The 12,959-nt window shown below is 36.1% G+C and overlaps 1 protein-coding gene across 3 annotated transcripts in view; it reads right to left on the bottom strand.

Moving 5' to 3' along the window:
• The window catches only part of LOC131071072 (serine/threonine-protein phosphatase 7), a 54,826-nt gene that overhangs the window by 20,864 nt on the left and 21,003 nt on the right, over positions 1-12,959 (bottom strand). The window contains exons 2-3 of one of the 3 annotated variants that reach the window (XR_009112461.2): positions 8,755-9,249; positions 7,372-7,537 (exon numbers count right to left, since the gene is read on the bottom strand). Coding sequence is in view for 2 of the 3 variants with exons in the window: in XM_058006772.2 (XP_057862755.1) it covers positions 7,372-7,518; positions 8,755-9,249 (642 nt within the window). In the remaining variant the exon portion in view is untranslated. The remainder of the gene's footprint in view (positions 1-7,371; positions 7,538-8,754; positions 9,250-12,959) is intronic. The other 2 variants (XM_058006772.2, XM_058006773.2) reach the window with 2 other exon arrangements.

Here is a 12,959-nt window from a genome sequence, read left to right as displayed (position 1 = left end):
CCTTTGTAATTCTGCCCTCAAGTGAAAACCCAACCCCCATCGAGACTCATTGTCATTGAAAATTCTGTTTGATTCAAACACCATTTGATGGAGTGGAAATTCTAACCTCGTCAGGACACTTCAATGTTCCTTACTTTGTCCTCATTCCCGATGGGTAAGTTGATTATTAATTTTCCAAAATTATCTTTGGTTATGATTTCAATTAGAAAATTGGACTATGTAACATAATTCTGAAAATTACAAAGGATTTGATCAAAATTTGGATAATTTGTCCTTAGAAAACCTTATTTTCAGACATAAGATAAGTCTGGTTGCAATAAATAAGTCCGAAGACACCCTTTAAACTCAGAAAATGGCATGTTTGATACAATCTGAGGTCTGATGTTTTAGTATAAAGTCTGAGGACACCCTTGGAAATGGTTGATTTAGGTGTTGCAAAGTTGTCTCAGATTTGATTTTCTGAGTACCAAGTCTGAAAACACCCTGGTATACTTCGAAAATGATTAATTTGAAGCTCAAAAAAGTATACCCAAGTCTGAAAATGTCACTTGGAAGTATGAAAACACTCAAAAAGTGATTTATTTTTTATATCAAAGTTGTAATAAAGTCTGATTTTATGAGTTTTGAGTCTGAATACACCCTCGAATGTCTAAAAAATACTCAGAAAATGGTGTATTGAAGTCTGATTTTCTTATGTTAAAGTCTGAATACACCCTCTGAAAGTCTGAAAATACTCAGAAAATGGTGAACATCAGTTAGCTGGAAGTGGTACTTCAGTCTGAGAATAATTCTGGAAATGATGCTTCAGACTTGCACCAACAATGGTGTCCAACAAAATACCTCCAAATTCTTCAAATAATGGTGTCCAAACAAAATCGCCCTTCACCAATGATAGCTGGAAATGGTCTAAGAACAAATCAACATGGCTGGGAATGAAGTTTCAAATTAAAGCCAGCAATGGTGTCGAAAAATTCTTCCAGCTATGGCGCCAAACTTGAACATGGATGAAGTCGCCCCTCTACATCAGCAATGGCGCCACAAATGCATTCAAAAAATCGCCCAAAATTGTGGCATAACCAGCCACACAAAATCACTGTCAATCCCCCTCTAATGGTGGCGCCAAACTTGATTGGACAAAATTGCCCCCTTCAATCTGCAATTATCCTTCAACAATGGTGTCTAAATGACACTTAGACAAAAATTACTTAACTGTAGTCTTCAATCTGCCTCCAATCAGCATCTTCAACAATCACATCAAGGCAACTATAATAATATTATAATGCTGGCTGGGCATACTTATTCATGTTTTTGCCTTGATAGTTCACCACACAAGCAATGTGGGATAAAAACTTGCCTTTATAATAGCCTGGTGGAAAATCGCTTTGCATTGGGATCACATATTTATCATTAAATAATTGTTGTTGGGCATTAAATAAATTATAACAAGGCAGAAACAATTTAATTTGGCCTCCTTTGCATTTAAAATCCTTCACCTTCATTAAATTTGAGCCAACTGGGGAAAATCGATCCATATTGGGTGAATAGTTTCCATTAAATTTCACCATAACTCATCACAGGAGGCACTTGGGGAAAAATGATCCTCATCTAGACACCAAAATCATATTCGTTTTGTCACTTTTGTTCACACATCCCATTTTGGGGAATTCAATCTCCATCTGGACACAAGAATTCCATCAATTTTGTCCATAAATCAGCATTGGGGAAAAATGACCCTTATCAAGACAAAGAATTTTGTCCGCATTAAACTTCATCATTCATTCCTGGGGAAATTTGCACCTCATCGGGAATATTTCCGTCAAATTTTGGGCCTCCTAGTGGAAAAACATGGTCCATTAGGACAATTCTCAAGATACTTGGGGAAGAACGCCCCTTATCAGAAAAATGAGTGGGGAAAATCATGACCCATTGGAAAAATGTCCTTTTTATGCCTTAAAACTCAGGAAAAAGAACGTCCTTCATCAAGATAACTCATTTTTTGACTTTATTTTCATGTTTTCCATCGGGACAAAGGTGTTTTTTGCACTGAAAATGCCCAGACTTATAATTTTTATCGTTAAGCATCAAGACATTCATCATTTTAACTGCATTTGAGTAGAGGAAAACAAGAGTCCATTGGGACTTTGTGCATTTATGACTTAATTCTAGAGTTGCTAGAAACTCCTTTGTCCCTCCCCGGGAACATGTTTCCCCATATCCGTTCCCGTTTCTGAAACGGATACGTATCCGATACAGCCCAGATACACGTCGAATATTGTACCCACGCATGCCCAAAAATCCTAGATTTCCAACCGTTCTAAATACTAATGTGATTTGATTTTTTTTAAAAATTGACATAAATCTTCCTAAATTTAATTTTTAAAAACTTCATTAATGCATTTTTTTTTTAAAATGGTATTAACAAAACCTACACCAAATGAGAAATGACAAATGAAATGTTTTTTCTATTTCAGTGACCCATTTTTTGGGTTATCTTCCAATGCAACTCTTCTATTTTTGCATATTGTAAAATGTTAAATCAACTTATCATTATTTATGTAGAAATTATGTGTCTAAATTGCTTTTGAAGTAATGAAAATCTCCTCGAATAACTTAGAAAATTGTGCTAAATATGTGTATGTGTTTTTTATGAATGACGTGTCCAGCCGTATCCATATTGGGGGTCTGAAAAAAATAGCCATATCCATATCCGATACCGTATCCGTGTCCATGCAACTTTGCTTAATTCACCTTCTAGGAGCGGGAAAACGACTCCTATAGGGGACTCTTAGCACTTGCATACAGAAAATCTCACCAATTTGCAACATCTTCATCATTTTTGCTCGAATTTTAGGGCAAATTAAACTCAAAACTTAGAAAAATAAACTGATAAGCTAAGGCAACCTGACACTTAGGATCATTTTAATAATTTTAACATCCTTTCAACATTCTGACTGACATCCTCTCATAAGCAAGGGCTAAAACCAGGAAACTACTGATAAACCAAGGCAACCTAAGCAAAATACCTGCCCTAAAAGCGAAAAAGTGGGGTGTCCACATTTGCAATGGGGCAATGTGTGAAAATGTCACAACAATACCCTACACTAAATGTCAACATTGTCCCCTTCCAGCCTTGGTTCATATCATTCTTGCTAACTCCCAGATTCTATGGGTAGTGCAGTTGTTTAAGACATTAGCCCGAAATCTTCACTGATCTCATATTAGATTATGACTACATTTGATGCAATCTGTATATACTGTATATTTGAAGACATCAAAATGCTCAAATTTCAAATCTTTCAGTTGAATTAGACTTAATTGAACTGTGTCAGGTATTCTTCTAGCGATGTTCCCTAGACATTATTTTAAATTAAATTAGGTCGGTATCTGTTATACACCTCCATTGGGTGCAACAACACAACTGACAGCATAGTTTGCAAGGAAAACATTCTAAGCCATATGCCAATTTGTGTGTCGAATTATATAGGTGCTTCCATATCTGAGTCATCACCATATTTCCACCTTGATAGAAAACTCAAAACACTCTTCACCATATTCTATCATAGGTCATAAACCAATGTCTTTCAAATGATTCAGAAATGAAGCCTACTTTTCAGCATTCCAGATTATTTATGTTTAGCAATTGAATGGAAACCTTCTTAGACTTACAGTTTTCATTGTGAATAACACTGAAGCCAATTTCCCATTTACATGATCATAGCTTGTAAGAATAGTGAAAATAAAAAGTGGAAGGTTCCATTGGTTGGGGTAAAACTGAATTTTGATGGGGCTTCAAAATTAAACCCTGGGACAACAGCGACTAGCTTTGTCATAAGAGATACAAAGAGTAATTTTGAGCTGGCAGGCTCAAAACTTTTAGTTAAGAAGATGAACAATGAAGTGGAACAGGAGGCCCTTCTTGCAGGAATACAAACAACATATGTGGTAGACCATCAAATCCTAGAGATTGAAGGGAACTCACAAATAATGGTGCAAGCGATGAGTAAGCAATATTGGCACAATTGCAAGCTCAGGGCCATTTTAGAGCAATATTTAAATGGAAAGAAATAGTTGATAGTAATAATATCACACTGCTTTAGAGATAAACATGTTTTAGCAGAATATTTGGCAAATCAGGATATTCAGCAAACATAATTTTCTTCTGCAAGATTGCCCTCCCTGAGTTAATAGCTAGTAATGCAAAGATTGATAGTCATTATGACTATGAAGCTTTGTCTAGTAAGGGACTTCCTGCACATATAAGGGTAATGTCATTCATTGATATCCTTCATAATTGTCAGATAAGAAGCTGTTTTCTCATGGGAGATGCTATGCACCATTAAGTATGGCGGTAGCAAATTTTTGTTCTACCACTTGATTGTAGCTCTAGGATGTGCTCCAGGTGCTATAGTTATTTGTGGGTTGATGGTGAGTGGGGGAAACTCCAGGGACCCTCCATGCCATGGAACTGCCTTAGAAAAATCGTTAGCTGTTTGTGTCCTGACATCTTAAGATGGCAGTGTATGAACGAAGGCTTAGAGAGAGCCTTCAAGATCTGCTTATCAGCTTGGCTTTGGAGGTGGTAGACAATCTAGACGAGATGGTGATGCCTACACAATCTAGACGAGATGGTGATGCCTAAACAAGATATGTAGTTCTGGCTGCCTAAATCTAAGGCCATTCACAAGGAGGTAGGCATTACAGCTGTAAAGGGAAAAGTTAAAGCTTTAATGGAGCACGTTCAGGTGTTGTATGCATTCTGTAAGGACATCAATTTGGTAATGAAGCACATGGTACTTTCTCATCACAAAGGCATTTTACAGGTTAGCAAAAAATATCAAGGGTATTAAATTCAATGCGCTTGAGGGTGCAACAGGTCCTGTGATGCTAAAGTTGGAGAAGATATCACTTTATAGAAATGGACTCTCTAGTGGTACCTATGACTGCTGGAGAACAGCTCACAAGGATTGATTAATGAGATGTCTCTGAATTGCCCTGGTGTCTCCATGAGAATGTTTATTTCTTCAAGTCATAGCTATAAAGATCTATGTAGGTAATTACAAATTTTGATATATATGCCATTCCATTCTTGCTTTGCCCAATGTTTGGTTTGTTTATGCAGATGTTTTTATTAATAAGGTGTGTGTTTTCTGTTTCTAGCTAGGATGGGGCCCTTTAATAGAACCCCCATATTCAATCTAAAACAAGGCGCAACCATAAACATCCATTGTGTTGACCTCCTAAGTTTAATTTGTTTGGTCCTGCATGAGCAATAGCATCCTAAAATATTTTCCTCTTGTACTAATGTCTATTCATGAAGTTCTACCACATAAGTTGCCTCAACTTCCAAATCAGGAAATTGTGAAAGAGAAAAAATAAAATCTTAAAACAGGAGGAAGAAAATCTTGCAGAAAATTTGTTGAGGATAACGTCAAGAATGTGCCCTTCCATGTTTCCTTACTCTTTATTTATTTCCGATTATTTATGAATCTGCATACAAGTTCCAATTTTTTATAGTCACAAACGACTCTTCTTAGGAGCTATTTTTTAACTCTTTTTAGTTTGTCAAATAACAAATTTTAATATGCTAGGTTTTTGTTCTCTGCTAACTCTTCTTGAGTTTGTTGTCTGTGTGTATTAAAATCTTGCAGAAAATTGGTTAAGTGTAATGTCCCCACTTTGAAATAGAATTTAATAATAAATAATAATAAAATTAAAATACAAAAGAATAAAAATAAAATTAGAAATAAAATATAAAAGAATATAATTAAATATAACTAAAATTTAGTTAAGTTTAATGAACAGTCAAAAGGCATAAGATGAAAAGTTGTGACTCCCTTAAACATGAGATATAAAAGGGAGAAGAGAACTTCTTTTGAAAGGGGGTATAATTTGGGTATCATAAGTGCAGATCTGATTGTGAAAGGTAGTGTCCCTTTCAAAGGGCAGAAGTAATGAAGAGTTGCACTCTTTCAAAGGGTGCTAATAGTGAAAGGGTGTGTCTCTTGCCGAAGGGCATCCATAATGAGGAGGTGTGACCTCTAGATATAAAGGAAAGGAATCAAAAACCTCCAGTGACGTCACCATGGATCAGATCAGATCAAAACTGTTATTAAGTTACAGGCAGTAACATCCTTGTTCTTGGTGGTATGCATGGGGATGTGCTTAATATGTATGCTTAATATATGAAGCCTGCTAATGTTCTTAAGCAGAATTTAATAGTAATATAGACTGCAATATGTAAGACAGTCATAACTAAATATGCATTCATAGTATATAAAAGATTTAGTACAGAATAAGGATAATAGATTTATATATGATAATGATGTTAGCAAGATTTATAATAGCTTGATATACAAACATATATACTCGAAATAATATCAATAAGATTATATGTATATAAAGAACGAATTATAAATATTATGGATAAGATTATAAATAAAATACTTTAATTATTAATATATGTGTATATGTCTTATCTCGTAATCAATCAAAAGAATGAATGGAGGAAGTAATTAGGGAATTGCAGTTTACCGGTTCTCCCAAGCTAAGTAGGCCACCTCAAGGTATGGAATTGTCATAGTGGGACGTTCCTGCCTCTTGATGGCCAAAAGGTGAGTTGTCATAGTGGGACACTGTGCGCTCTTGGGCTTAGTTGGATTGAGCAGTTTACAGGTGCCCTCTCGAGGCTTTCCTACCAAACTAAACTATGATCGGTTATAGGTAGAAAGACATGTTTATCATTCTTTGTAAAATATGTGCTATTAATCCATGTTTATTGAATGACTAGATTAAGCCACTCAAATAATTAAAAAAATGATAAACTATATTGTGGAATTACTAATTTAGGACAAAATTCAGGTAATCCCTAGTTGGGGATATTACATTAAGGATAAAGTCAAGAATGTGCCCTTCCGTGTTTCCTTGCTCTTTATTTATTTCCATGTTTCCTTGCTCTTTATTTATTTACATGTTTCCTTGCTCCTTATTTATTTCAGATTATTTATTTATTTATGAATCTGCATACAAGTTCCAATTTTTTATAGTCACAAAAGAATCTTCTTACAAGCTATTTTTTAACTTTTTTTAGTTTGGAACATAGCAAATTTTAATATGCTAGGTTTTTGTTCTCTCCTCACTCTTCCTGAGTGTGTTGTTGTGTGTCTTGACGAACATAATTTAAATCAATTTTTCAAAGCTCTATTGAAAGGAAATGTGTAGATATTTTGGAGGGAGGCAAACAGATACAAAAAACTCTAAACAGCAAGTATAATAGATAAAATCCTGTGTATGCCATGAACAATGCACACAAACAAGAAAGCAAGTGAATAAATAAACTCTATACTCCAGATATAATCAATACCAAGCACCAACCTGAAATTGTGGATAATCTGGAGCACTAAAAAGAGTGATCAGCTTGCCTGATTCCACAACATGGTCAATGGTGTACCCTTTATTCATTCTTCCTAATCCAGCTCGTTTCTCCCTTGCATCAGGTCCTTCGTGTGACCTGACAATCAACTGCATCTCCAAAAAGAAACTGCAACATTTCAACATTATATTACAGGTAGCATCATGATGCTAAGCCATAATTCAGCAAGCAAACACAAGACTATTTGATTTCACAAAAGAATAATTCATACTTCAAGCTCAAGATTTTATATTCAAACAAGACGTTTATCTTCATACAACCATTGCTAGAAGGCCCCAAAATCAAGGCTGACAAGAACTGAAATCTTGATCAACCATTGATGCCTACATAACATTGAGTCCATCTATAGATAATCAAGCTTACATGTCACTGAAAAAAAGGATTACAAACCACTTCATACTTGAAAGAATGTCACAGATATATGAAACAGAAAAGATCACACTGGTTAATGTAGACTGGATCACCCTTCTATAGCCAGTCTACAACAATTGACTGTAGCAGCCTTGAGACAGTAGATATTCTGTCTGAGAGTTTCCTACCCCTTTCCATCCTCAAAGGATAGGGGCATACATTATATTGTTGGTCTTAATGACCAATTATATTATTCTATCAAGTTATTCTTGAGAACAATTTGAGCCTATATAAAGTGAAGCGATTTTCTTAATAAATAATTCTACTTAGATTACAAAGTGCCATTGTAACCATTACAACTCCTTATGCTTGGTGATTTAATATAAATTTGAAGTTTAAGTTGTAAATTATTGCCTACAATGTTGGATCATATCCAATTTCTTTAATATTCATCAAAACATCTATCTATCTTGTGCATGCCACTTCCTGATAAAGAAAATGCATGTGCTCTCTTAATAGCTTTACAACCCACTGGTGTAGGCTCTCTTAATCGACTGTCCCCTGGTGATTATGGCTCACAGTCAATTCCTTGAATAGTTCAAAAAAATTGAGCATTTTTGTCTCATAAAAAGACATTAAACCTTGTAGCCAAGGTCATAAGCCAACCTAGCTAAAATAGCATCTCTGCCACATCAAACATTAAATAAAATCAAAATGTAAAACAGCAAAGAAATAATCATAATTATTAGTAAAACTGTCACAGCCAACCTTGTTTGGAAATGTCCAGTTAAATCCAAGAACAAAAAGATGGTGATAAAATAGTGGTGAACTATGAGGGGACAGAAAGGCTCAAACATTAAAAAATTTGGTTTGCATACCCATAACTGAAAAAGGTTAATCAAATGATGCCAGTGCTGAAAAGCAAATAGCATAAGCAAGCCTTATACATGCACCAAGCTCCACAGTAATCTTACCTTTAAATGATTTTTGTCCAAAAATTGTTCTGTGCAGTCTGGACCCCATAATAAGCCAATCCCTCTTTCTGTGTTTGGAGAAAGACCTGGATGAGTTGAAGGATCTGACCAAAGCACATCACCAGGAATCAAGTTTGAACCCTCCCAAGGTGGATCAAGAACTACCCGCCGAGCCTTGGCTAATTCATCTAAAGAACCAAGCTTTAACACTTTGGAATCTGCACCTGAGACAAACTTGCGTCCCTTCTTTCCCTTTGATCTTTTTAATGAAGGCAACTCACCAGTGCGAAAAAGTCCTCCATGTGCAGTGTAAACACAACCAGCAATGATAGATGCCAAAGGAAGTCCTTCAAAACAGCCTAAACATTTACGATAAATATGCCTGCCCTGATCTCCATATTTGGCCATCACTTCCTGTTCAAAACCATAGACAGAGGTGCAGAATTTTGACTCATGATTCCCTCGGAGGAGAAATACTCTATGAGGTAGAAAAACCTGCAGCACCAAATTTGCAAGCCAACATTAATATAGCAAGCAGCATCAATGGAAAATACAAAATAAATATTTTTCCATAACTGATCTACAAATCAAATACCATTCACATAGAACTAAACATAATTTATCGGCCATTGATAGAGACAATTGCATATTAGAAACAGAGAGCCAGAATATATCTGTTTTGAGCAAGAACAAATTCATTCCAGATATACTTTGCGTGGGCTCGCACCAATTTCAAACAAAAATGTCATCCCTATTAAATTAATATTGATATAATACCAGGGTTATGAAAAGTGTAATATCCATTTCATGAATGCTCCTCAATATTATGTAGATATTAATAAATATCAAATATTATATTAATTTAAAATGGATAGAATTCCCAGAGTTGTGAAGAGTGTAATTTCCATTTCAAGCATGCTCCTCCAACTTGCAATAAGGTTTTGAAGCTAAAAGAGAAGTCGATGGGATACTACACTACAGAACTGTATGATCCGTGGGTAGGAATTTATTTAGGTCCAGAGAATTTCCAATCTATGGATGATGAAACGTTCTGCCATTTTTGAGAACACTAGTAAAGTTGCAAATAGAAAATATTAACATCTTAAAATAAGACTTTGCCACAAAGGATTCAGCATCATACACGGCATCAAACTGTGATTGAGATAATGCTGCAAACAAGGTGAAATGGAGTCCTCTTCCTCAGGAGGTTTTCAAAATGTACTTGATGGCACATCAAGAGGTATTCCTGATAGATATGGAGCAATGTAATGTCCCCTCTTGGGAGATTTCCTACGTTTACCCTAAAATCACAAATTCAAGGCAAACTCACTAGTTAACAATTTCCTTTCCAACATAAACTATGGTGTAAACCCTGTAATAATATCAGCCAATAAACCAATTAGGGATCTAATAGCATACAAATGTTCACATATAATCAATTGTACTAATAATCATTTGCAATATCCCTCAATTTAAATAGCATTCCATAATTAAATCATATAATGTCTATTGAATTGAAAAGTAAATAAGCAATTAACATCACATACTTAAATCTATAGTTCATTTCTAGAATTCAACCATAATAGGGGTTGAATGAGGGGAGCATGATAGGGTGCCCAAAACATCCCCTGCACTAAGCCCAAGAGCAGGATACAACACCCCTTGCCTCACAAGTGGCAGGCACCTCATCCATCCAACATGGGGTGGTCTACTTAGTGGGGGAGCCTGTCTTTGCACTCCCTATTTGTGTCACCTTAATAACCTACCTATGATTGTGTCCATTCTTAATTCATTTCCAACAATTAGCCATCATAAAGGTTGGAGAGGAAAACGTGATAGGGCGCCCGAAACATTCCTCTTATCTAAAGCCCAAGGGCAGGATACAACACCCCATTGGTCCACAAGTGGCAGAAACTTCGTCCATTCAACATGGGGTCGTCAACTTAGAAGGGGATCCAGAATCGTTTCAGGTTCCAGAATTAACTTCCCTTCATCATCGAGCAGAGGTAATTCCAAATATGGAGTAACATGCTGTCCTAGCACCTTTGTTGAGTCGGGACACATGAAAGTTATTGTGGATACTGCTATTACCCTGTAGTCCCAATTCATAGGCAACCTTCCCCATAGAATTTGGGTTTAAGTTTCTCGGCTCCACTTACCTTGATCGATGACTGGTTGTTATCTTAGGAAAACCAAATCCCCAACTTCAAATGTCCTTTCAGTCCTTCTCCGATCAGCATTGAGCTTTTGTTGGTTTTGGGCTTGCTGAAGATTATCTTTGAGTGTAGTCATAATATCCGTGTTTTGTTGCACAAAGTCTTTGGCCCCTAGTACATGACTTCACTGGAGGATCAAACTTCCAAATGGGGTTGCCTCATACCCATACGAGCCTTGAAGTGGCTCATCCCTATCAACATATGAAAGTTGAAATTATAACAATATTCCCCAAGGTGTAACCACTTGATCCACATATTTTGTTGCCCTGTAACATAGTTCCTTAGGTATCCTTCCAACCATTTATTTACAATCTTCGTCTATCCATCAGTTTGGGGATGATAACTTGTGCTTGGTATGAGTTCTATCCCTGCTAGTCGGAAGAGTTCTTGCCAAAGCAGGCTAAGGAATCAGTTGTCTCTATCACTAACGATGTTTCTAGGTAGGCCATGTAATATAAAAATTTCCTTGAAGATATAACATCGACTACTTGAGAAGCTCTATAGTGGGTGGATTTGCCATGAAATGTGCATATTTGGTAAGGCGATCCACCACCACATGTATGTAATGTGTACCTTGTACTTTGGGAGACCAGTTATGAAGTCCATAAAAACACTTTCCCATTTTTTATTAGGAATAGGTAGTGATTGTAGGAGGCCTACTAGATATGTCTGTTTTGCTTTGTTCCTTTGGCAAGTCATACATTCTTGAAAATGTTCAAGGATATCTTTCTTGATACTTTTCCAAGAGTATTTCTCTTACTTGCTTATAAGTGTTATAGTATCCTTGGTGGCTAGCTAAAGAGTTGTCATGGTATTCTCTAATGATCTTCTCTTTCATCTTTGAGCTTGGTACAAGGTATACCCTATTTTTGTATAGGATGAATTCTCTCACCACCTTATATTCTTCATTTCGTATATTCCCTTCTACGATGTCATTGGCTTGTGGATCTTTGGCATATTCGGCAGCAACTGAATTCTTCCAATCTGCAGAGATGCTTGTTATGGAGCATAGATGGGGTCTTCATGAAAGGGCATCTACTACAACGTTGTTTTTCCCTTTCATGTATTCAATATCAAAATCATAGGCTTGTATTTTACTGGCCCATTTTTGTTGTCTATCCTTTAAATCCTTTTGATTTAGGAAGAATCTTAGGCTCTTATGATTTTTACAACGAACCTCCAATAGACTAGGTATTGCCTAAATTTAGCTAAAGCATGCATGATTGCTAGCATCTCCTTGTCATATATGGAATAGTTCCTTTCAGTTTCCTTAGTTTTCTACTTTCAAAGGCTATAGGATGTTTGTTTTGCATTAACACTACTCCAATGCCTTCGCCAAAAGCATCATATTCTAACTCAAATGGTAATGAAAAGTTTGGGATTACTAGAACGGGACAAGAGCTCATTACTTAAGTTTATCAAATGTTTGTAGTGCCTCTTCATTTCAGAAGAATGCACCCTTCTTGGTTAAGTCAGTCAATGGGGTAGTAATCTTTAAAAAGCCTTTGACGAATATTTGGTAATAGCTACAAAGTCCCAAAATCCCCTTAGGTGTGTTAAGGTCCTTGGTTTCGGTCGACTCCTTATGACTTCAATCTTCTCCTCATCAACATTGACACTTTGAGCACTGATTTTGTGTCCCAATATAAAATTCCCTCCAATCCAAATTCACACTTAGATAGTTTGGAAAATAATGATTGTTGTTCAAGTATTCCCAGCACTTCGTCTATGTCTTAGATGTTCCTCACAAGTTTTGCTGCAGATTAAAATACCGTCAAAGAAGACTAAGAGAAATTTCCTTAGTTGTTTCCTCAAAATGTGGTCCATACATAATTGGAAGGTAGCAGGGGTGTTTGTTAGTCCAAATGGTAAGACCAAAAACTCAGTGTGTCCAAAATGGCATCTAAAAGTTGTTTTGGGGACATCTTTTCTCACCCTAATTTGATGGTATCCTAAATGTAGGTCGATTTTTGAGAAATATACTACTCC

The sequence above is a fragment of the Cryptomeria japonica genome, chromosome 4 (genome assembly GCF_030272615.1).
Source record: "Cryptomeria japonica chromosome 4, Sugi_1.0, whole genome shotgun sequence".
NCBI lineage: Eukaryota > Viridiplantae > Streptophyta > Pinopsida > Cupressales > Cupressaceae > Cryptomeria > Cryptomeria japonica.
Note: the sequence above shows the minus strand (reverse complement) of the source record. Positions and strands in the feature narration are given on the sequence as shown.